General features: G+C 31.1%; 4 protein-coding genes and 2 long non-coding RNA genes across 21 annotated transcripts in view; 3 read left to right on the top strand and 3 right to left on the bottom strand.

The window, feature by feature from the left end:
• Positions 1-56: 56 nt before the first annotated feature.
• On the bottom strand, positions 57-2,250 carry LOC100649803 (tripartite motif-containing protein 45). 2 transcript variants are annotated; one of them, XM_012321206.3, is made up of 6 exons: positions 2,094-2,250; positions 1,812-2,023; positions 1,317-1,489; positions 1,010-1,233; positions 704-904; positions 57-618 (listed from the first exon to the last, which is right to left on the bottom strand). In XM_012321206.3, exons 2-6 carry the CDS (start codon positions 2,009-2,011, stop codon positions 379-381), a joined length of 1,038 nt encoding a protein of 345 aa, XP_012176596.1. In that variant the 5' UTR covers positions 2,012-2,023; positions 2,094-2,250; the 3' UTR covers positions 57-378. The 2 variants fall into 2 exon arrangements, with proteins under 2 accessions (XP_012176596.1, XP_048260642.1); XM_048404685.1 differs by having other exon boundaries at positions 776-904; positions 1,812-2,250.
• Positions 2,251-2,398: 148 nt separating this feature from the next.
• LOC100645747 (dyslexia-associated protein KIAA0319-like protein) lies at positions 2,399-7,398 on the bottom strand. 3 transcript variants are annotated; one of them, XM_012321202.3, is made up of 15 exons: positions 7,290-7,398; positions 6,886-7,224; positions 6,384-6,796; positions 6,137-6,309; positions 5,671-6,048; positions 5,377-5,602; positions 4,924-5,297; positions 4,732-4,843; positions 4,496-4,644; positions 4,227-4,417; positions 4,053-4,152; positions 3,662-3,982; positions 3,491-3,592; positions 3,227-3,412; positions 2,399-3,152 (listed from the first exon to the last, which is right to left on the bottom strand). In XM_012321202.3, the coding sequence occupies exons 3-15, from the start codon at positions 6,788-6,790 to the stop codon at positions 3,004-3,006; spliced, it is 2,868 nt and encodes a 955-aa protein (XP_012176592.1). In that variant the 5' UTR covers positions 6,791-6,796; positions 6,886-7,224; positions 7,290-7,398; the 3' UTR covers positions 2,399-3,003. The 3 variants fall into 3 exon arrangements, with proteins under 3 accessions (XP_012176592.1, XP_020718259.1, XP_048260641.1); XM_020862600.2 differs by having other exon boundaries at positions 2,399-2,942; positions 3,054-3,152; positions 6,886-7,362; XM_048404684.1 differs by having other exon boundaries at positions 6,886-7,362.
• Positions 7,399-8,195: 797 nt separating this feature from the next.
• On the top strand, positions 8,196-14,336 carry LOC100645866 (protein smoothened). 3 transcript variants are annotated; one of them, XM_012321207.3, is made up of 9 exons: positions 8,196-8,419; positions 8,630-8,950; positions 9,270-9,710; positions 9,782-9,951; positions 10,071-10,411; positions 10,615-10,816; positions 10,895-11,065; positions 11,146-11,600; positions 11,688-14,336. In XM_012321207.3, exons 1-9 carry the CDS (start codon positions 8,408-8,410, stop codon positions 12,434-12,436), a joined length of 2,862 nt encoding a protein of 953 aa, XP_012176597.1. In that variant the 5' UTR covers positions 8,196-8,407; the 3' UTR covers positions 12,437-14,336. The 3 variants fall into 3 exon arrangements, with proteins under 3 accessions (XP_012176597.1, XP_048260375.1, XP_003394628.1); XM_048404418.1 differs by having other exon boundaries at positions 8,630-8,793; positions 11,146-14,336; XM_003394580.4 differs by having other exon boundaries at positions 11,146-14,336.
• LOC100646531 (androgen-induced gene 1 protein) overlaps positions 13,189-25,218 on the bottom strand; it is a 14,711-nt gene continuing 2,681 nt past the window's right edge. For 2 of the 6 annotated variants that reach the window (XM_003394586.4, XM_020868504.2), the window contains exons 2-5: positions 22,667-22,831; positions 15,416-15,553; positions 15,106-15,323; positions 14,015-14,889 (exon numbers count right to left, since the gene is read on the bottom strand). In XM_003394586.4, coding sequence (XP_003394634.3) covers positions 14,691-14,889; positions 15,106-15,323; positions 15,416-15,553; positions 22,667-22,831 — 720 coding nt within the window. In that variant the 3' untranslated portion in view covers positions 14,015-14,690. Of the gene's footprint in view, positions 13,942-14,014; positions 14,890-15,105; positions 15,324-15,415; positions 15,554-17,478; positions 17,680-18,521; positions 18,642-18,682; positions 18,822-22,666; positions 22,832-25,218 lie in introns of those variants that run through there. The other 4 variants (XR_002308957.2, XM_020868501.2, XM_020868503.2 and 1 more) reach the window with 4 other exon arrangements.
• On the top strand, positions 15,960-17,433 carry LOC105667186. The gene is made up of 2 exons (XR_007223448.1): positions 15,960-16,063; positions 17,134-17,433. It is a non-coding gene; the product is annotated as an uncharacterized LOC105667186 (long non-coding RNA).
• Positions 18,847-25,218, top strand: part of LOC105667185 — a 7,285-nt gene continuing 913 nt past the window's right edge. The window contains exons 1-5 of one of the 6 annotated variants that reach the window (XR_007223444.1): positions 21,171-21,923; positions 22,670-22,734; positions 22,962-23,300; positions 23,371-23,681; positions 23,843-25,021. This is a non-coding gene — a long non-coding RNA (uncharacterized LOC105667185). The other 5 variants (XR_007223442.1, XR_007223443.1, XR_007223445.1 and 2 more) reach the window with 5 other exon arrangements.

Raw genomic sequence — 25,218 nt, 5'->3', positions numbered from 1 at the left:
TGTTTTATTTCTTTTACAAATATAAACATTTATTATATACAGATAATAGGATAAAATTATATAATGGAATGTTTTATTTTTTTTAATTATTTGTATAGTAACAATTATTTTTTATCACAGTTTTTTGTATCCTATAGCAATGCATAAGTTTTTACCTCAAATGACAGTCACAAAATATTCTTAATTGAATCTTAAGATCTATAGTAATAATCATCACATGACAATTCAGATGCATGTATGTAAGTAGTATATGTGTGTATATTTACTTACATATGTTTCTCTTATAATATACCTTCTGTCTTAGCATATCCCTAATTCTTTTTTTATGTGTGTATATATATTTCTTATAATTGTAATATTATCTGACAAATAATTGATTTAAAAAATTGTCAGTTTAACATACCTATAATCAACTGAAATGCAGGTATCCTTTATTTCCTCAAAAGAGCTATTTAAAAATGCATCTCGATCGTACTGCGTTAGGAGCATATTTAAAACCATTTTTGCTCTTTGCAACATTTTCGTTAAATATAAAATAACTCGTTTTGCAACTCCAACAGCATTTTCACTTGCATGACCTCTGTGTTGGCTACTCCACATACATTCTCTACAGGTTACCTAAAAAATATCTTATATACATAAAAAATACTATTTGTTAAATAGAAAAATGTTATACATATAATTAAAATAGCAAATTATGAACCTGTTGACAAGCAATACAATAAAAACGCAAAGCATGTGTAGGATGTTGCTGACAAAGTGCAGTACGTCGTACTTTTGTAGCTTCCATTAGCGGTCTTATCGAATGTTTTAATGGTTTTAATTCCATTGTGATTTGTTGTTGATGTTTCATACCACAGTCTAAGCAAAAATTGCGAAGACACGTGGAACACTGAACAACTGCCTTTAAAAATATTAAATATTAAAAGTATAACATTTTTAAATGTATAACATTAAAAGTATAACATCTTTAAGATGTAAATTTATTTTAATTTGACATAATGCTTACAACAACTTCATCTGGGCAAATATCACAAAGTATTTTGTTTGTAAATTTAGAGCGGATAGCACTCATTACCAGACGATACTGAAGAGGATAATGCGGAGGTGGAACTGTTGAATTAGCATTTGGTAATTGAACATCACATAGAGGGCAAATTTCGTAATAATTATTTTGGCTGCTTTCCGATTGATTATTTTGAGTTTTAATACTTTTTGTAAAATTATCAAATGCTGTGAATGTAAAAGAGAGCATAATAAGATTTTTTTTTTTTTTTTGAGAAGGTACATTAAATATTTAACTCTATATCACTTACGTTTACTCATTAATTCTGAAATACATGTTGAACATATAGGATGCAAGCAAGGAAGTAATCTAGGTTCTTGCATGCTTTGACCACATCTAGGACATCGAAAATCTTTTTCTTCCCGCGTATTAAAGGAAGAGAAACTTTCCTTTTGTATATCTCCGTTTATTTGGTCTTTCATGCTAGAAGGTAACTCAAAAAATTGATATACAGAATTTGGTCTATTCGCATTCCATGATAAAGATGGATTGGAGCATTTATCATAGTTCAATGAAAAAAAATCATGTAACTTTTTTTATGGTAAAAGATTCTTTTTTTAATTTTTTAATGAATTTGTTTTATTTGTTTCAAAATCTATAGCGTGTATATGAACTAGACAATGCAAACGTCATTTCTATTTTTAGATTCTTAACAATGAATTAAATTTTTAATGTTTACTAAAATATATAAGAAAAGAATTTGCATTTTATGTCAATGTATATAAAAATTAAAAGTAGCACTTACTGTACGTTTTTAACGAAACGTAATGGCTCCACGTTAACAGTAGAATATCCATCTTCGATTTTATTTTTTCGTTCAAGGAATATACAGTCTTTATTACGAAATTCATTGTTCTTATTTTCATCGTCCATCGATGACTTTTCACTGCAGCAACTCTTTATAGATCGATATTTCGAACAGTTGATAAAATCCATAGACACCATTAAATTGTCACGCTAATTTATTTATTGATATAATTAAAATTACGTAAATTATTTAATCTAAAAAAGATTAAAGAGGACTTACTGATTTATGGAGAAACGTAACATATACAGAAATTCGTCGGTGGATGGTATGAATATCTTTTGCACTACTTCGTGCTTGCCATAGCGTAATGAGTTATAAATAACGTTAAAGCGAACACATGCGAAACGAAAATATGGGTGCTTTAGAATACTTTATACTAAATTTAAAATCATTTTATGATTCCTGTTACTTATATTGTTTTATAATTGTAACACGTGCTATAAGAAATAATTACAATTTCTATTTAACATCGAAAACTGATTCGCTTAAAATATATGTTAAGGGAAATTAAATACCACATTAACTATATGGATAATAAATTTTATTATTTATCCATATGCAGTGTAAAAATAAGATCGATGATATACGTATTAAAGAGCAAGTATTACATACAAGAGATATATGAATAAGAAACGATTGTTATATATAAATACTAATTCCAATACTTTCTAAGGCCGTAATCAAATCAAGTTTGATCATTGTGCTATAATACCGCACGCGTATATACGGCGGTACAACTATAATTATATAATAAAAGTTTCAAATATGTGTACACAATACCAATAAATATATGTGTTATTTCGAATAAATCAAACAAGATGCAATAAAGTGAGCGCGTGTATTTCCTTGTCTCTAATCAGTACTTAATTAAGTACATCTAGTTTCGTCAAATTCTTTTCACAAGTGGCAACTTCTGAGAAATCATATCCTTGCTAGATACATACTTAAAATTACAGCCTTGTAACTGACTAGTAATATTTACGGTTTTCTTAATTTTTTTGGCCAAACGTACACAAATGTGCGTCGTTTAACGAAATCTTACATTCTATACATTCCTGAAACAAATTCCTGAAATTATGGCTTACTTAATGCGCGATTCATTAAAACCTTGACAGGTGTGACTATTACTTCATGTTTTCACTCTAGAACCCACTTTAATAAAGCCATTTCGAGATTTACCGTTTCTTACTTGACTACTATTTTTCGCTTTACGATGTTCGAATAAGACATCATCAGAGTCCGTGTCTGATTCAGATAACACCATTTTATGTGTTGAAACTATAAAAATAAACACATAAAGAGTCATGACGTAATATTATTTCTAAATTCATATAAAAGGAAAGATGCCGTACATGTGCTGCTGTCGTCCTCCGGTTCCGGTTGTAGAAGAGAATAACGCGGTGGTTTTTTCTTAGTACCAAGTGAACGTCGTTTACCTGTACATATTCTTTGACACATACAAACAAGACCCCAAACGAGGCCAACCCAACATACGACTAGAGACAATAATGCTATTATTACATAGAGAATACTCCAACCTGAAAAAAAGTATGACTTCAAGTCAGCTTAATTCATTTTCATATTAAAATTTACTTTTCGTATTTATTTTAACATACCACAATTGGAATCGCCATTGCCAAAGTATTTCTGTATTAAATTTTGCATCCAAAATGCTTCACACATACATAATCTTGTTTCTTGATCACATACTCCATGGCCTATTTAAAAACAAATTTCGTACAACAAAGTTATTTATAATGTAATGATATTTAATAAAAGATACTTACCTGAACAATTATTTTGACACACAGCAGTATCAATGTTTGCAACAGACAAGTGAAGAATGCCTGAATCTTGTCTTAATTTTTCTTTCAATCGTTTAACTACTTCTGGCCCATACATAGCAACTTTTCCTCCTTTTTTCTCTACATAGAAAATTAAGACAGCTCTGCCTGTATGTGGCTCCGCTCTTAAATTTCGGACAACAATAGATGCTTCATCCCGCAGTAACATTTGTAATTTTAATACCAAAGAATTTTTTTGCGACACTGTTAACAAATTTGCTTCGATATTCAATGTTAATTCAACTAAATGCAATAATTGTGGGTCTATAAAGAATATATATACATTATTTAAAGCTTTATTACAGTATTATTTCTTTCTTTCTGTAATATTTACCGGGTTTTACTATCACGGATACAGTGTCCTCGCTACTAAGACCTTGATCATCTATTACTTTTAATCTAAAAAGGTATCTTCCTGGCACGATATCTGTCAACTATAAATAAAATTTAAAAATACTTCGTTATGAATAAAAAGTTGTCTACTTATGATACTGTTAAATATTATTACCATTAAGATTGGCGATTTATCAGAATTCTGAACTATAGTGCCTATAGCAAGACTAGACGGATCCCTGGACCACATCCATTCATTAATTCTTAGGTCGTCAGTTGATTGAGATCCATTAATAATTAGTGCGCTAATCGGGGCTATAACAACCTGATCTCCACCTGCGTTTGCTTTCGGGGCAGCATTTTTATCTATGTAATAAAGTTAATTTTAATAGTCAAGTAATTACAAATGCTAGTTAATAGAGTGTAGGATAAAATTCTATTTACTTTGTGTAACTTTTACTTTAACGGTGTCCGAATCTTTATTTCCATTATCGTCAATTACAGTTAACTTAAACTCGTAATCACCCTTCGTTAATTTTGTAATATTCGTAACTGATTCATTCACTGCCGAAAATACAGCATTACTAGGTCCACTGTTAAATCAAATTTAATACTGCATTATAATATTACGAGATATAATCAATTAAATATATGAACTTAATGTATGAACTTAAATTTACCTCATTTGCTCCCAATGGTAAGATACAATCTTAATATCATCTTTACTTTTCCGACCATCAAGTACAGTTTTTGTTTCGGGTAACGCTATAGTTATAAGTTCGCCAGCATCAGCTATTTTAAATTATGTAAAATAAAATAATACTTAGATTTTTTCGATAGAAATATAAGAATAATTAAAATCATGTAATTACCTTTCGGCGGTTTATTGGTTGGTGGTTTCACAAACACATGAACCTCAGCTGTAGAAAATTGTTCTGAATCGTCTGTTACTTTTAGCACAAACGTATACATTCCTTCCTCCAAATTAGACAGTTGTAAATACGGCGTTCTTGTATTCTGCATATCTACTGCCTTGTTTTGATCTGAAGGACTTTTTGTCCATTCCCAACTTGCTATTCCATGATCATCTGTACTTAAGTTACCATTGAGTGTCAATGTGTTCTGAGGTAAATATATAATAATGTCTTGACCAGCATTAGCACTAGGAGGATAATCAATTATTTTCAAAACTGTTATATTAGCACTTGTAGAATTAGTGATATGATTGGAATCTTCTACTGTCAACCTAAAAAAATAAAAGATTTGAAATATTACACAATTATTAAATTTTTTATAAATAAACAATTTATAATAGCAATACTGACTTAAAAGTATAGTTGCCGGGGATAAGATTATCTAATTGTAAAGTAGGTGTATCGATTAGATTAGGATGATATCCAATAGGACCTCGTTGCAATTCCCAATGATAAGAAATAACACGATCGTCATCTTTACTCGACGAACCATCTAATACAGCTCCCGTATTCGGTAATTTTACAACCTGCGACGCGGGTGAAATTATAGCAACTGGTGCTTGATTTATTCTCTTGGCTGCAAATAATATTAAATCAATAAATTATAATAACCAAAGGAAATATAAGCATAATAAGAAAACTTACGTGGTAAAACGCTAACATTTGCATATGTTTCTCCATAGGTATTTGGACCATTTACTGTTACTTTAAAAGTATATAAACCCTCAGATAAATTACTTAATTTAACAGTCATACAGTTCTGATCAGACATTGTGCCAGTATGGCCATCTGGTTGACTTAGAAGACTCCAAGCGTAATTGTAATGTTCATTTCCTTGTTCTGCTGGCACAGTATATGCAGATAATGTTACTTCATTCTCTGGTAAGCGTACTTCTTTTGAAACTGCAGAAACCAGCAGTCGTTTTACTGGTGGCTTCATAGATGTTCCAGAATCTTTTATACTTTGTGGTTTTCCTTGAGGTGTTACACCAAGTTCTATGTCTTCCACCAAAGTGCAAATTCCTAGCACAATTAATACAAATTAAAAAATTCTCAATAAATTAAAACATATTGAATATCTTTCTAATAACCGCTTAAATGATATAATTACCTGCACTATTGTGCTTAAATCCAGTAGAACATTGACAAATTCCAATATCAGACTTATCCCCAGACTTAACACAGATTTCATGCTCTAAACAATTCGTTTGAGTGATGCAACTTATCCCATTTGACCCACCAAAAAGAATATGATCTCCTTCTGTACCATCCATGAGAAACCCTCTAGAAATCAATTAAAATAATTATTAATTAAACGAAGTTATAATAAAATATTATATATGAAATTGAAATCTTACCCAGTATCATCATTTATTTGATCCAACAAATCACTCCACATCTCATCTTCTTCTACAGGTTTAACTAGAACCATGCTTGGAGGATTTTCATTTGCCAAATCCTTCCTATATAAAGGTATACATAATTTGGAACTTTTACACTGCACATGATAGCAGGTACCATTATGCATAAGTGCCACATTGCATGTAGTTTCGGTGCAGCATGCAGCGACACAGTGTTTCATGGTATTTAAAGGTTGGGTAGTATATATTCCACTAGATAGATTTCCACGAGGTGTGTAACTTGTAAAAGCTCTCGGATATAAACCTGGGCATAGCATTTGCCATTTTGTGTCCCTATCTGGATAATCACCAATGCAATTTCCAAACAGCAATAAATATAATCCTAAATAAAGGATCTTAAACATCTTCAACTACAAAAAAATTCCAATATAAAATATCTTATTTGAAATCTTATTGTAAAATTATTTATGTTAATTTTTACATAAAGAAAACATTTTACCTTCTTATTCGTATACTTCAAAATTATCAATGAAAGTTGGTATGATCGAAATAATTTTTCAGGTTATTCTACGATACATCTGTCACTTTAAGGATTGCTTTACTATCTAATACTGGTCGCAGACTGTCGAGAGATTGAGTAGTATTATATTCCGCTGGTATTAATTCCAACTTGAGTATAAACATATATGGCCCAGGCTTATCATATATTAACAGCATGTTATTATCAGCACCAGCAGCTAATCAACTATAGGGGAATTTATCATATTTCCTGTTACACCGGAATAAGGAAAGGTCAAGTGAAGAAAACCGACGTTTCACCTAATAGTACGTTGTCAGTCTAAAATGTATATTATTGTTAATTAACACAATGAACTTATCATATTCATCAAAATAAACCATTACCAAAAGTACTTTGCACGTTATTATCCTTTGACAATTCACATGCTGTAACACCTGTGCTTAACAGAAATGTTTTGCAGAGGTCGACACCAGTAAAAATAATAATTGACAGACAAATTAACCCTGGAATAATTTACGAAATTATACATATATCGCGTATTCGTTATATTATTTTTTGTTACATTTATCGATGTACGTGTTTCATCGTTCATTTTATTGAAAAACGGCGCTCCATGTTATCTATATTGATTATGTAAATGAGCGGCTTGCGAGTCTTATTGTCTGGCTTATTGAATAATAATTAGATGTCGGAATAAAAATTTTTAGGAAAAGTTTCTGTAAAAAAATATCACTTCACATTAGTAATTAAACTTAATTTCAACAGAATATATTTTTTAATTTAAGGTTTATAAAATTACTATTTATATAGCGTAATATTGAAATTAATATTAAATTATTGCTCAAAGTCGACAAGATGCTATATATAGGTTGTAATACATGTAATAACGTATATATATAATAATATGTATATGTAACAGTTGTAATAAGTTCATTTATGTTTTCTTTAAAAAGTTAGTTTAAGTTGGACTAACACTTTAAAGTGTTATTATTGTCACATAAAATCTAATGATTCATTGAACTAACGAGTAATTTATTTATCTCACTTTATTGTAAATACAGATACACGTATTGCTTCTGTATTTAAAAGAATGAATTTACTATAAATTACAATAATTGCTAAAAAAATCACGCACAAAAGAAAATACCATGTATTATTAATATTTTATTCGTGGAATGAGTTATTTATAAAATTTCCCGCGTTCGATGCGCAGATAATACTGCACATACCACGATGCTGCCACTGGTGAGGTATTCGCGAAGTTGTTTACAGCCCCGTGCATTCAAACACCGGAAAGAGGTATGGGTATGAGCAAGTTCATCGGGTTCGTCGTGGGTGGCCTGGAAGCGAACGGAACGTGTGTGTGGTCCGAGCGTTCGTATGCTGGATGCGACTGTCGCGAGCGTAGAAGATGCAAGACGCTTTGTCCGAACGAAACGGAGAGCCTTCTCCGTGGCACTGTATAGTCGTTCAGAAAATAATTGGCGTGTAGTTTTAAGTGATGCGTCCGAAGGTACTATTTTTATTCATGGAATACTTTTGTTGTTTATCTCTGGTGCAGTACACGTGACATTTTCTTTTTAATTGAGCCGATAGCATGCCGGGGAATCGCGCACCGATTACGAAAGCCCATAACAAATTATCACTATATAGTACATCACTGTTTTTTTTTTTCTTTAATAATATTAATTTTTTTTTTTTTTTCGTGATAATCTTTTTTCAGATGACGCTCCTATTGATTTATTATTTTTTAATCTTTCATCGAACGTCGTCGGAACTGGCGCACGGATTCCCTATTAATTCGAATAGTAATAATGAAACATGGAAACATGGTTTAGAGTTGAGTCCCAGGCACAGGATAAAGGATTCCACTTATCTGCTGGACAGGTACCCCATGAGAGAATTACCACCTGATTCTTTAAATTGTCATAGAGCAGCAAAATGTGTAGAAATGCAAAGGAGTACTTGTATGGGTACAAGATTGTCATATACCACTACTACATTGGATCTTATACCTGAACATGTAACCCAAGATATTGTAGAGGTATATTATATTACACATGAAGTATAATTCACATAGGTATTTTCAGATATGAATATATTTATAAATGTAATTTAAATTACAAGAGGCAAATCTTTCAAGTCTAGAGTCACTTTCTCTTTTCTTTGTTCTCTTGTTATACCAGACATCTCAGGTCAGAAAAATCCTATTTAAAATCACCTCAGGTACTTCCTGCCTTGACCATATCACTCCTAAATATTACAATGCTTTTTCCTTGTTCCTATATTGTTTAAAATATTCTTTACATTAATATTTTATTTTTCATTTTGTTAAATGTATTTATTACATATTTATTTTACAGGAAAAACTACATGTATTGCAAGCATTAAGACATATGCCAAAGTGTTGGGCAGTTGTTCAACCCCTCCTGTGCTCAATATTTATGCCAAAATGTATCAATGATACGGTGGATTTACCATCACAAGAGATGTGTAAAATGGTTTCAGGACCATGTAGAATCGTGTTCAATCACACAATATGGCCAAGTTTTGTTAAATGTGAAAATACAGATCTATTTCCCAGACTATGTAAAAATGATATTAGAGAATTGAAATTTAATATTTCTGGTAAATGCCTAAAGCCATTAGTTCCAACTGATAATGCACTTGCTATTTTTGAAGGAGTTGAAGGTTGTGGAACACAGTGCAATGATCCACTTTTTACTCCAGATGAGCATAAGCAAATTCATTCTTTTATTGCGTGGGCTGCAGGCATCTGTGGTTCATTTAATTTATTCACAGTTGTAAGTAATAATTGTCACGATAAAGGAATATAAAATAGATAACATTGTATCTAATTTATGTGTTATTTCAGATAACATTTTTAATTGATTGGAGAAGTGCAAATAAATATCCAGCTTTAGTTGTATTTTATATAAACTGTTGCTTTATGATGTCCTGCATTGGATGGCTTGCTCAGTTTACAGGAAGCAGAGAAGTAATTGTGTGCAGGAAAGATGGAACCTTAAGAATGAGTGAGCCGAGGTAGCTTATAATTATTTAATGTTTATAATAAATTGTTGCATAATTACATATGTCGTATTTTGTTGAAAATCTTTATATTAAGTCATATATAAAAACTTTGTGTACTAATATGTTTTCAGTGGAGAGAATTTGTCATGTGTCGTAGTGTTTGTTCTTGTGTATTACTCCCTTATGGCAGCTATGGTATGGTTTGTGATCCTTACATATGCTTGGCATATGAGTTTTCAAGCATTAGGCAAAATCCAAGATAGGATTGACAAGAAGGGCTCATACTTCCATTTAATTGCTTGGTGTTTACCACTTGTCCTTACTGTTACAATCATGGCATTAGGGGAAATTGATGGAAATAGTGTTACTGGTATATGTTTTGTGGGTTACACTAATCATGCAGTCAGAGCTTGGTTTTTGCTTGGCCCTGTGTTGATTGTCTTACTCGTTGGAGGTTATTTCTTATGCAGAGGTATGTTTTAAATCTACATCTTTTTTCTATTTAGCTTTCTCATTTAAATTTTCTATTGTTCTATACTTTTTATTCATATAATAAAATATATTTCTTTGTATGCTTTCATAAAGATCATAGTCTGTAAGTATCTTGGTGAAAATAAGTATTAAAAAATGATATTTTTACTTCAAGTTAACTAACGTTATCGTTAATATTTTTAGGATTAATTACTTTGATTCGACTAAAAATAAGCAGTCAAGAAATTATATCTGAAAGAGCAAGTTCTAAAATACGAGAGACCATCGTGCGCACGGGACTATTCTCGATTTTCACATTCGCTGCAGTTGTGGTGACTTTTTATTGCCACATTTACGAATTTCAACATTCTGAAGAATGGCGTCAGAGTTTTAGAAATTACATGATGTAAGAAAATCGAAACATAAGAAATTAGAACACGTAATAATATACGATGTTTAATAACATTTTATATTTCACGTACAGATGTGCAATAACAACAAAGTATTTGGATATTTCGGAATGTAAAATGGAAGTACGACCGAGTGCAGCTAAAATGCAATTACACTTGCTTTCACCATTTTTTGCTGGTATTCTTATGTCTTCATGGGTGTGGACTGGTTCAACTGTAGATACTTGGACCAGATTTCTTAGACGGTAGTATTATATAGTACTATATAACATTGCTTTCATTCTTTTTTTTTAACTTTTAAGCTATTAAAATTATTTTACTGTAGAACATTCAACTGCGAAACAGAAGAGCCTATTAGACTGAAGAAACACAAAGTAATTGCTCAAGCGTTTGCAAAACGAAAGACATTCAACAACGCTGGCCGATTGTCTATCAGCTTCCATAACACCCACGAGGATCCAGTCGGTTTAAACTTCGATCTAAACTCTGTAGCTTCTCAGGATTTCAGTTCAACGTGGGCAGCTGCTTTGCCAAAGCTAGTTACTCGTAGAGGTGCACTCGTCGGTGGTACAACGGGCTCTGTATCTAGTAACAGGAGAAATTCTGTAGATTCTGAAATCAGCTTTAGCGTACGTCGGGTGTCTGTGGAATCTAGAAGAAACTCTTTGGATTCACAAATATCAGTTCAAATAGCTGAATTGAAGACAACGCGGAAAGTCGCTAGCAGTTCACGCGGTCGACGCGGGAAACGACGACGAGACTTCGGAAAATCTAGATCAGGTAAAGTAGGTCCGCTGTTTAGAAGAGGCAGTACGACATCACAGGAAAGTCAGCTCGGTGCACAGATATTATCGGCGTTGACTATAGGTGGCAATTCGAAAGTACCGCCCATTCAAGTGCCTAATATGAAGAGACGATCGGCTAGCGCTGGTTTGGATGACCGCGCCTTGAATCCTAAACTATTCGATGGGAAGAATGCTGGGATGCTGCTTCCGTTCCTATTTCCAGGGCAAAGTGGCAGTGATGAGAATTTAAGTAGTGAAGAAAAACGGCATCAAGAAATATCAGGAAAAGACGTGGATATCGAAGGAGGAAATATGGAAAAGGACGATCAAGACAGTGATAGTGATGACAGTCAACCAGAAGAAGAAGCTAAAATGTTAGATCCTGAAGAACCTCATGAACGTAGCAAGAGTAAAATTAGCAACAAGAGTTCAAAAAGTTATGGTCACGAGAGTGATAGGAGGAGCAGAGAAGGCCGTAGGAGTAAATATTTGCTCCAAGATGAAACCATTTTAAAGCACTTGTTTCAAGAATCCAGTGATATTAAGTTGAAAAGTGACGCAGAAATAAAAGAGGTATATAGAAAAGCTGGAATGGGAAATCTGGCATCTAGTTTAAACTCGTGTTCTCCTGAATTGACAAGACTAATGCAGTCCGAGGCGCAGACTGGCAATGCTCGAGAAATGGCAACGCAGACATCGTTGCCATTGGACATTTTAGAAATGGAGGAATTAAAACAGAGCATAGACGAGATTATCAATAGCCGAAATTGTAGCTCAAAGGGAACACAGATCTCACCGCAATTAAATAAAAACAAAAATATCAATACGTAACGTCAGTTTTTCCTCCGACTTTACGTACAAAAACTTTTTGTAAAAATGATTTGCGATACAGTGAAGTTCAAAATCTGTCTTTTTAGTTCATAACTATTATACTGCTATACTTATTCAAGTTTTTTTTTAGTTTTGTAAGTTTTTTTTTATTTTTTATATGTATATGTTCAGAGTATTTTCTAAGGAAGAAAACAACATATTTCATGAAGATTTAACAGTATAACAGCTATATGTGACTTGTGTTATTTACATGTGTGACTGTATATGTGTAATAGTGTAATGGCATGACTGTAATTGTAAATACTATTTTAAAATAACTCAGTCTTAGTAGTATATATTATTACTTTTTATACATTTTATTATTGATAAAATAGCAATATAGTAAAAAATAATTCGATGACATTTTACAATACTAAAGTTGTAAACGTATCATAAATATAATTTTCGCTTGGCTTTTTATAAAGAACGATCTAAATCTATTTTTAACGTTGCTCGGTATATTACAGTATTCTACAAAATGCATATCCTAATGTACTTAAGTCACATACAAATATTTTTTTATGTATGTACAAGTAGAATTTATTTTCTTATTTAAAATTTTTTTCCCCTTAAAAAGTTAAGACGAATTGTGCAACAAATTGAAACAAATTACATTCTACATTTTCAATACAACATTCAAAATACATATAATATTAACAAAAAAATACATTAAAAGGTGTCTTTATTCAATAGTATTAAACAAAAACGATACGTATTTAGCAATACATTATTTATTCAATAATTTTTGCCTCCATTTTGTATAAATTGTTACAATAACTAATTATTATCAAAATTTTTTATAAAATAAATGGAAAATATCTAGTTCTATAAACAAAAATGTCTCAGTTGAATATTTGCACAACACATTGTATCTTTGTGAAAATGTATTCTGAAATTTACTAATATATTTATGGAACGTAACTATAGATAAGGTCAACCCGTTATCGATAATTGATATTTTCCGTATATAGTTTAACAGCTTCCCAGTATGCGAGTTCAATTTACTTACAGATAAAGCCAATCACGCTAACGTGATGTTTTGATTTTATTGTAGTAATAAATATTGAAAACTCATGAAGATCTTTCAAAATTATACATTTTTTTTTTCTTTTCTTTTTTAACGTTCTTATTACTTAAAGGTATAACTAAAATCCGTTAACAAACTCTGTACTTCTGATCGACTATGTCATATTTCTTTGTACACTATATAAATGACGAAATGCTAAACTAGATCTCTAAAGTTAGTCTAATCTGTTATAAATGCAAAAACGGCATTTCTCATCTTCACTCGATACGTTTTCGACACGAGAATCATCGATGGCATCAAATCTTGGTGAACACGAGTACACGTGCTAATGATTTCTTTGCTCGATCAGTCCAGCAAAAGCATATTCCTCTTGCTCGATTCGCCTCACTTCATTATGCTTTCAAATCCGGTCCGATACATTCTGCTACGTACTTTTTTCCTATACTCGGTACAAACACAGCCGGATTTTAGTATTTGGTAAAACGGTATTTGCAAACATGTCTGTTGATATACCTTCAAAACGCGGAACAATGCATTCATTCCACACACGTGTTCACAGTTCACCATTTCTCTATGACGCATTTTCTTCCTTTCTTTCTAAATTTTATTTCATTTCTTTGTTGTCAGAGTAACAAATATCGAACGTATAAAAATGTACTAGCTGTTGCATCGTGTGTACGTATGTGTGTTGTCCGTGTTTTTCTTTTTTTTTTACTTTCCATTTGTTTGCATTTTTTAATTTACATCACCATGAATATCAGGCATCAGAGTGTGTGCAGTGTACTTAGTTATTACAATTAGTCTTCCCTTTTCTTTGTTGCATATGACACAAACCACACGAGAGAAAAAAGTCACATCTACATGCTCCAGCTACGCAACCCTCTTCAAGTGAACAAGTTGTTAACGACCGCGTTCTCCTTGTGCTTTCTGCTTTTGGGTAAAAATTAACGCGTTCCGTCCTTGCATGCACATATTACTATGTTTTTGTTTAAGAGTTTCCGAAAGAAAATTTATCCATTGGATACGCGTGCATGCCGTAATGTAGGATGAATGGAGCTGGGGGATGATAGGAGGAGGAAGAGGATAGGTGGAGGAGATAGAAAATTGGTTTTTAATTTTTATTTACCACCACCTTAGAGGAGGCTAATGTATGACCAAAGTCAGCGCGGCTAATCACCATGGGCGAGGCTATTTGCTCTTGGCATAAGATTTTTTATTTTTAGTATATTCGTTACCCCAAAGGAAGTTGTCCACTGCTTCGCCGATCAAATACAAGAATACGGCGATTAAAAGCATTACAATGAAGAATACAATTCGTAACGGCAGCGGCAACACATCTAGTATTGGGTACACCCAGATACCGCTCTTATAGAAAATTATATGCACCCTGAAAATAGTAATAATTTACGTAATTAACTTAATAATAAATCTTTTACTTTATATTATACTTTACGTTACTATATATTAAGTCTACTTTATATTTACTTATAACTTTAAAATTCTAATCAAAATTTTAATCAAAGTTTAAAAGCAAAATATGACAGTTGACCAAAGCATAATATTCTTTTATAATTTTTATATTTTTTTTATATTGTCAACGTACCAAATTAAATATATAAACATGAAGGATAATAAACATAAAAGGCCAAATGATTTCCTTGGATATTTTCTCGGGGCTATTATCATTTCTATTAGCGTGGAAACCATGATCATTGTGTGCATCAAATGATTGAGCCACCATGGAAAGTAAGGATCCAGTGCCTTTGGAAGCACCAATTCGCGATCCACAAACATTAAAGTCCAGAATATTATTCCAACGAACTATAACCCGAAAAAATTATACGAAAATGTATGAAACTTTAATTTTTAACTTTTTACTAAATTTTGTAGTTTTTGTCTTTTTCTTAATTTACCATGGCGATCGGAAAACCGAGTATCGCATGTACATGATCCTTTAATTTACGTATGAATGGTGGCTTTTTAGGACTAACTGCATTTGTGCCGAACCAATCATTCAGAATACATATGAAGAAAAATATCGCTTGAATGATCTGAAACAATGAATGATTATACACTTAATTTCTATAGATTAACAATTAAAAAAACTTGAATATATGGTATTGTACTTTTCTGTAAAAATTATTCAAAACATTTTTTACCGGTTTATGTTGCGATTTATGTAACTAATAAGTAAAAGTTTAAAAGATATTGATAATTAGTTTGTAATTGAACAAACCTCCTTTGTAATTGAACAAACATCATGTCTTCAATAATAATAAGAGGAATAATGCAAATAGCGAATAAAAGATCTCAATAATTAACATAACTGTAATAAATTTGATAAAAAAACAAACAAAATTTGCATACATACATAAATATATTGCATAAATTATAAATCATTTCATTATTCTATTTAACATAAAATTGTAAAAAAGGAGACCTATAACCTACAATTTGTAATTTGTGAATTACACATATGTATTTAGTATAAAGTGAAAATTTTCCGTTGCTTTTATTCTCTAATTATTTTATTATAAACGTATTCGCATATCATGTCTAATGTAAGTACTCTAAAATGAATAATGTAACAATACATTATATATATAAATTTAAACCTTTAGAGATAGAATCAAAAAGATACATTCTAACCAAACAATAGCCGTTTTTCATTATGATAATTATGCTATACTTTGGATATTCTTTGTATTTATATATGTATATGTGTCTATTATGTAAATGTATTTTATAGAGTTTTTCGTTTTTTATGAATTGATAAACATCTTCAATGCATTAATAATATGAACGGTAATGAATATTTAAACCGACATTGTACATGAATAAAAAATTATATATGCACGTAGGTACATGTAACATTGTAACATATAAAATGTATTCATACATACAGATAAACAAAGTTTTACTGTGATGAATTATACCGAGAAGTATTGACAGCAATTAAATACTAATAAAACAATTGTCTTGTATGGATACTTCAAATCATGCAATGATAGTCACTTGACTGCTAATAAATAACATGACATGACACGTGCTGTAATTCGGAGTTAATATGGAGTGGTACTCGAACAATTGAGTTTTGTTCTTATCCGAGCTTCATAATTTGTAATATCAACGTGAAATGGTCATATGAAATCGTTTAGTGGTAGCAAAAGATTATGAAAAATTCATTTTCCTAGCTTGACATTAGTTCAATAAATATATAAATATCATGATGTATATATGGAGTATTGTGATGTCCCTATAGTCCGTCCAACGAGATGAAGCAGATGTAAACAATAGTTTATTGCTATTGCCAATATTGCAGTCGCAACAATAAAATTTTCTTTACTTACACCGCCTCGTTGAAGATGCTATATATACTATGTTAATATTATTGACGACTACTCTTTTTGTTGTCTAAACATTTAAAACATTTGATTTGTAAATCACTTTGATGTGTAAATTAATTTTTTATTACAATTTTGAGAAATCACTAAGTATAATTAAATATTTATTCAATCTCCAAAAAGATCACTGTATTTTACTATAATTTTGACTGTTTTCATTTTTGCGAATGCGATATGCAAATACAATACAATATGGTATTCTTATGTCTTCTTTTATGTGTTTTCAGTATTGTATAATAATGAAAATGTGAAATAAGATTAAAACCATCACGCAATTTCAGTTTACTTGATGTAAACGAATCTTATAAGTATTTATGTAAAACATGCTTGGAAAATAGTATACCGATAATTGTTTTCTAATAATTAACAATTATTTTAAGTCAATTGACATTTTATAATTGTAAGTACCATTTTGATCAGTGATATTTATTACATTATCAGTTTTATTTGATAAGTAATTATTAGGCTAGTATCTTTAATAGGATCGTAAGTGGTTATGTAAGGTGGATTAGGAAAATAATCTAATTGTATGTGAAAAAAGAGACCAGTTCATTGATTATCACGATACTAACCGCGTCCCAGAAAGTGAGGAACTTGAATTTCCCGCCATAGCTGTTGTGCATTTTGAGAAGATTCGGAGGAATAACAGTGTACATGTAATCATAATACACGGAGAACGCGAATTGCACGCAGAAGATCATGTGAAATCCAATTAGTAGGCCTTCCTGCATCTCGTAGTTATTTCACATACAGCTTTTTCGTGATCTGAAACGCTTTGATAGATTTCCATGATGGCGATCGTATTCGACCAATCACACAGGAATAAATTGATAAAAGAATTATTCATCTTTTCTGTGTGTATACACTCTTTTAACAATTATTTCTTATGTCATGCAAAATGGGTGGATTATTGGATTCTCTATTTTTATAATAGAAACCTTTTTTTTAAGTTACAACTTGTAACAATCGCAACTTTATCTATTCTGTATTAATAACGTTTGTTCTAAATTTATCAAATAATTTATGAAAATTGAAAGAAATGGATAAAAAAGATATTGTTTCTTTCCTTTTGTATAACATATTAACTAAGTTACATATTACATATTGCGTAAACAAGAAATTTATTTAGTAATTACATTTTCTTGTTGTATGTATACTGTATATAGTAAATATGTAATGTACTTATATAGTCGATTAAAGAAAGATATATAAGGAACTATAACATTGTGTTCAGCTATGAATTACATAAGACAGTTTACTCTCGAATTACGTAAATAGCACGTAATAAAGTGGTATTGTAATGGTAATGAAATGGTTGAAATGTTATAACATTTCAAACAATTATTTACTTTGTCTTGCTAACTTTATCTACTATACTATATATAATATCGTGTATTAGATTCCAGGTAACAGATTGAGCATAACATTGAAATTTGAATTATTAAAAACAAAGCAGATTACTCTACAATAACACGTGCTTTTTACAATTGATTTCATTACAGTAAGAAATAATCGTGGGAATAAAAATAGCGTTTCTATATAAAAAGAAATTTATAATGTTTTTAATCTTAAAAAACAATGTACTGTAAATAATAGGCTTGTTGAAATCACTAACATTTACTTTGTGATTCTAAGATCATCCACCTACACAATTCACAAAAACAAAACAAAAAACTAACGATGCAAAATAAACGATGCACAGACCGTTGATGATAACAAAGAAAAGGATAAATGTAGCTATCTATATAATTGCACAAAAATAGATAAAATATTAACCTCACTTAATAAAACGGAAATAACTAAGAAGTTGAAGTTATTGCAAAGTAAACATTCTGTATTATTTAAATACTTTCTAATTATCTTTTTTTTAATAGCAAAAATTGGAAACTTCGGCTTTCTCAAACCGCACTAATAGTATCGACCGCGTCGACAGTCTGCAACGTACTGACTGACGGATAGATGAAAATACAGTATGAGGATTGTGAGAAAGAGAGAAATAGCCAGTTCACCATGTGCGTAAGGTTTCATTTGGGGAGATTTAGATATTACGGTGCACAGGTTAAAATTCACACAGGTAAATAAAACTTGCATATAAAATAGATACGCAAAATGATCAGAAAGATAAAAAGAACCTATATACGCATATATAAGGCAAGAAAGAAATTGACGACATTGTATGTGATCGTATAGACAGATACGTATTGTTTCTATTACTAACAGAACTAACACATTGTCTAAGTCTGCCTATATTTAGCGAGTAGCACATCTACAGTCATTATCTTATTTTTCTCAATCAAAATGCGCCTTGATTTCGAAAGTCAAATAAATATAAAGTACATAATATAGTACGAAAATAGGACATAAAAAATGGAACGGGGCGTGTACGAAATAGAGAAGCGCCATTAGAAGACAGAGATAAAAAGTGCTGTTGTTCTTGCTGCTCTTTCTCTGCGCGAACGGAATGCGCACGAGTTTTTGCTGATAAAAATCGTTTCCCGACCTGTTCTGAAGAATATCATGTTTCTTTCTTTTAAGTTTAATGCCCGATGAAGATTAGTTATTTTACTCTGTGGATCTATACTGAAAAATATAATTGAAGATAAATATAGATTTCATAATTATTTAGAGAAATTTTATAATTATCATCGTGATACATGAAAAACTCCTTTCGATTTTTAAAGCGTTTTCTGGTTGAAAGTTCGATATTGCTTTATTGAGACGTGTTACGTATTTATATAGTAATAAATAAAGGATTGGATTCCAAGACTGGAGAGAGGTGATTACTATAACATGTTATGTGATTTTTCACTTCCTTCTACCATTCACGATTTTATACCGCATCTATGCTCGAATGATACGCTGATTTCTATTATGTACACGCTAAATTTAAACAGACTCTTGTATAGTGGTCGTTACTGATTTTATTGTAATTAAAAAAGAGAAAGAATTTCAATTATGCATTTCAATAATATATTTCAAATAAATGATATGTATATTTTTTTAAAAATAGCACTTCGTAACTCATTAACCAAGCTGAGATACGTAAATATTTGTTGACCTTAAAAGATAAAATATGAATACTTCCTTTTATCGATTTTATGTAATCAATAGTATAAGTAGAAATTTTGCGTTCTAAATTGGATACTTTATACGGGTAGACAACCATTGCGATTGTGTTGTATAATAATATGAAACTTCATTTTGGTAATTTTTACAAGATATTGTTATACAATTTTGTAGAAGAATTAATATTACCTATTCTCTGACCGTAGATATTTTTTATTTGTGGAATATTTGTTATGTATCGCAACTTTGTTTGATTAATGAAACCATGTTTTTAAAACAATGGATATTATGAGAAGTTTGTTATCCAAACAAACGTCAAGGAAGCATGTTATTTTACACATACTATATGTACCATTCATTGTATATACGATCGTGGTATAAAGTACAGATTCTGAAACTGGTAGAATTAGATTACTAATACAAGAACAGGAAGATTTTTATATTGTAAACAATTTTAGATTTCAAATGATGAGATTCTCATGTCTCGTTCATGCTGCAACCATGGTGTAGGTAATCTGTGTAATATTAGAAAGGAGAAATTCTCTGGTAAAATGGTGTTTTGACAAAGTATCTCTATCCTATTAACGCTTTGTGACGATTACTGAGTAGTTCCCTTGACCGTCACAGAAGATATCGTTATTAAAAAGTGTAATACAGATTTTACTGATGATGTTATAGCAAAAAATCAGAGGAATTTGGATTTTCAATTATACGAAGAGATACATTTCATCGATTTTAATGAAATTTAAATATGTATCAGGGTGAAGATTTTATGTATAATATGTAACCACCGCTCAATCTTAGTTTTCGAGATATTGGTGAAAAACTGTTGCTATTAGACATTGAATTTTGTCCGTACGTGCATATCAATGGCACATACACACGGCGCGACAGCCAGCAAGCGATTTATAACGGGTGAATTCGTTAAAAACGTATTTAGTTTTTTAGTTTCACAATATATTTAAATTTGATCAAAATCGCTGAGCTCTATCCCTTTATGCACAATTACAGGATTTTTTACTTTGACGCAATCTACAGGTTGTCAGAGAACTACCAGGAAATAGTCACAAATCGCCTGAGGGGAGTTCAAACACCTTTATACTATACTATGACTGGAAGTGCCCCTATCATGGGACTTTCAGAATCTGTATATACGATCGTGCTTTATATGTACGCTATATCAAGCTATATGCACTTACGTAACGGTGTCAGAGGCATGCATAGGTTATGACGTATTGGCAATAGCGAATAGAGGCAACCAGCCCCTGTGCTATAAGGCCGATTTTACACGATGATACGTGTATGAAATGTGGATATGCTATAGTACATCCAACGAGACGAGGCAGTCGCTTTTGAATGTCACTAGTCGGCAGCCAATAGTTGCAACCGCAGTAATCAAATTTTGTTCACATTTACTGTCCCGTCACGTTGGATAGACTATACATGTATACCAACAGAAGCGTTTAAACGACGATTGTTGACAAATACAATTTGGCGGTACTGATTTCGTGCATCTTGAGTAACTTGATCGCTGGCGATACTTTTCTACAGATCAAAGAATGATCTATACAGATGATTCACTCAAGAATAAATGATACTGTATATTTAATTCCTGGAAATATATCTTATACGTATATTGCGGTACGTATTTTGCGGTACACGTATCGCCGTGTGAAACTGGCTTAACGCTTTTAATATGGGGAAGGAGATTCAGATTCACACACACACACACAACAATGAGCCGCTGCAACGCGCATGTGTCCAGAAACACGAGGTAGACGCGGAGAGCAAACCTTGCTTGAGTATTGGCGTCGAGACGTTGTATTAAGTAGAAAAGCGAGAGTAGAAAGGAAATGTGAGAAAGGCTATTAAATAATGACTGTGCGTAACTAGTACAAGATTAAGAATTTTAGAGTATAAACGTAACGTCAAGGCTTCATATTTAGTTTCGGTATGAAATCAGTATTGACGCTCCATCATGTTGTAAAATGTGGAACGCAATATTATTGTATTTAGCTGACACAAGCGCGTCGATGTAAATTTATTAGCGTCTGACTAAACGTTTATATAAGACTATAAATACATTGTTCACGGTGAATGATGTTTAGGTGAAACTGTAGGAAAACTAACTACCCTTCGGTCTCGATGACTTTTGGATATGTTGTAGATATCGATATTTTGAATTTTTTCCTATACACAGAAAAAGTGGATTTGCTTAGTTTCCAAGATAATCGCCAAGAACTACCGATACTACAGTGAATTTTGCCTACAGTTATATGTCAGTGTATACGTCAATATTGCTTGCCAGTTGCTGGCTGCTTATTTTTTGTTTATAAATGACTGTTGGGCGAGCTTAAAGATCTCGTGCACAACGTGTATCTGAATTTCGGAATTGATCAAAATATAATCTTAAATATTTTAAAAATACATCTATATGCTTAACAATCTTGGTATTTAATTAAGAAGTATGTCATATTATCTAAGTTAACAATTGTTTTATATTCTTTGCTGCCAATATTTTTCGTAACATAACATTTTTTGGAATTTATATTAATTATACTGTCGACACTTGTTACATATCGTGAACCATAAGATATGATGAACAATAGAAAACGAAATATAATTACAAATAAAAGAATTATAAATGTTTTGAACGAAATACGACTTTGTTAATATTAAAAATATGTAACTTACCAGGTTCCATACAGTCAAGAACTTAAGTTGTCCTGGATCGAAGTTACCAAGTGGGGATTTAAGCAGAGGTATCGTAATCAAAAACCCCCTGTATGTCGTAAACGTGTACATCAGACAAGATGAAATATGGTGTAGCTGATTTATTGTGTACATTTTCCTAAAATCCTGATAAAAAGATAAAACTTTGCTTTAGGGATTTAAATTATAGACTTTTTTAATACATTATGGTGGTTTTTTATACGTAGAATCCAAAAATGTAAGTTATTAGGAATGTAACGATTCAAAAATTACGCAGGGAGAAAAATATTCGGTCGATCAGGTTGTTGTGCCGAGTTTGAATCGGAATCTTCTATTTGCCAAGCGGGTTTTACTAATTGAACTATACAGAAAAGTACGTGTCCGGTGGAGAATTAAACTATTGAAGTTGCTTTCGAGAGTATTTCTTCAGCGTTTGAGAGTAACTGTTTCAGAGGTATGAGGTAGCTTACTCTCGAATAGACCATGATCGGAGAGCCACTGGCACAATTCGAAACAATTTCATATTTTAAAAGTAGTATATCATGAGAGTTGGTTACAAGTTTGAACGTTCCGTAAAAAAAAAATTCAACGGACAATTTATAATTTGAGAAACCAGGTAAGTGAAGTATAATAAAGTATGTAATAGAACGAAATATATGAATATTATCAGAATATCAAAATTACAGGTGACACAAGAACTCAAAAAAAGAAAAAATAGAAAAAAGAAGTAGCAGCGATCCGATAAAAAAAGGAACTTCAAATTGGCTCTATTTTGGGACTTTGAAATTTTTAATTCCATCTCTCGCAATAAACACCACAAAATCGTCACACATGAAGGCATCGATGGTTAATTGTAAATAAAAGGAATTGGTTCAATTGAACTAAATTCACTGAACTTCTGTTGCCTTCACTTCCACAAAATTGCAAAACATCTTGGTATCATGTTCAATTCGAAAATCCCTTCTAAATGATGAACGTTACAGATAGTAAGCCTTCGGTGAGTTTTTCTAGTAAGTTCGAGCGTATCAATTTTCGAACTTGCTTTCAGATAGACAGACAATTTAAGAGTACTCTTGAGAACAACTATCGGAAGAAATTCCCAAATCGACACGTACCTTAATATTGTTTTTTTTTTTTTTTTTTTTTTTTTTTTTATAGAAATGATTTTTCCGCGAAATTTGTTACAATTGACGCATAATCCTTACCTGATAGCTATGACATACAGGTTAGGTTCAACTAACGATTGACAGATGGGATGCGACCTTGTATTATTGACTAACTTTATACGGAAAAATTTTCTTTATCTTTATTTTGTTATTTTCTTACGGTAAGATTTTTGTATCTTCACGAAAGTATTATATTAACCAGAATAGCATTATCGTGGTAAATAATTTTATTTAAATAGCAAACAATAAAAATGGAAACGATAATAGACAAAATTCAATGATTTTAAACGGTATCGACATATATGTAATTCTGATTATGTTACATTAAATAATACATTATTTATCAATATATAAGAAATAAACACAGTGCTTCATATTTAATAAAAATAGCTTCAGTAATTATACCAAAATTAAGCTGAAGAATAAATACTTAATGGGTTGCTTCTTTTAAAGGAACTCAACTTTGTTAAACATTATTTAGATTTTCAAAAGATTTTATAATATTAAAAAGAAACGTTACTAAATTCTATACTGAATAAAAAAAAAAAAAAATATTAAAAAGAAATGTCATTTTTTTACAATTTTCAATTTTACAATTCCATTAAGCTTTATATCTAATCTAAGTTAGAAGAAATAACTTCATGAAACATGAAACAAACATTATGGAGATCCTAATCGACGAAGTCATATTAAAAATCTAGACATTAAAAAAACGTTTAGACGTTTTAAGTCGCAATATTGTTTTTTACAAGGAATTAATATTTAAAAATCAATACGGGGCTAAATTATGTATTTCTTAATATACGACTGGATATACAACGATCATATAACTACTCTCATAAAATTCCTGCAAAGTAGCTGAAGAGACTTGAGCAACGTAAATATGAATTGCACCACAGATGATGATGCAAGATACATTTCAATTACATGATAATTATACATACTCTAGTATTATACGCTTTTTTACTACTAAGCTTTATTTCCAATATACATTTCTTAAAAAGATTGGTTTAAGAAAGACTCGTTCTATCCATTGTGAACTATATCCAGTGCTCTCTATATTATTATAAATAGTTTAGGATTGTATACTGCATATATACATTTTGCGCATTTTTGCATTTTAAATGCACCTTAGAATAAATATTGCAAACAATAAGTATATCAAATATCACAGTAATGGAAGCAAAAACACATTTACACAATAACCATTCCTATATCAATAAATATATTAATAAATATATATAATATAACAAATAGATATAATAACTAATATCGACCTATTAACTAGTGTTCAATAATAAATATTCAGAAGGTTTACCATTACTGCTTAATAAATAATATCAGTAAATATTTTTTTCGAACGTTAAT

This window comes from Bombus terrestris, chromosome 3 (assembly GCF_910591885.1).
Source record: "Bombus terrestris chromosome 3, iyBomTerr1.2, whole genome shotgun sequence".
NCBI lineage: Eukaryota > Metazoa > Arthropoda > Insecta > Hymenoptera > Apidae > Bombus > Bombus terrestris.
The sequence above is the reverse complement of the archived record's forward strand: the minus strand, read 5'-3'. Positions and strand labels throughout refer to the sequence as shown.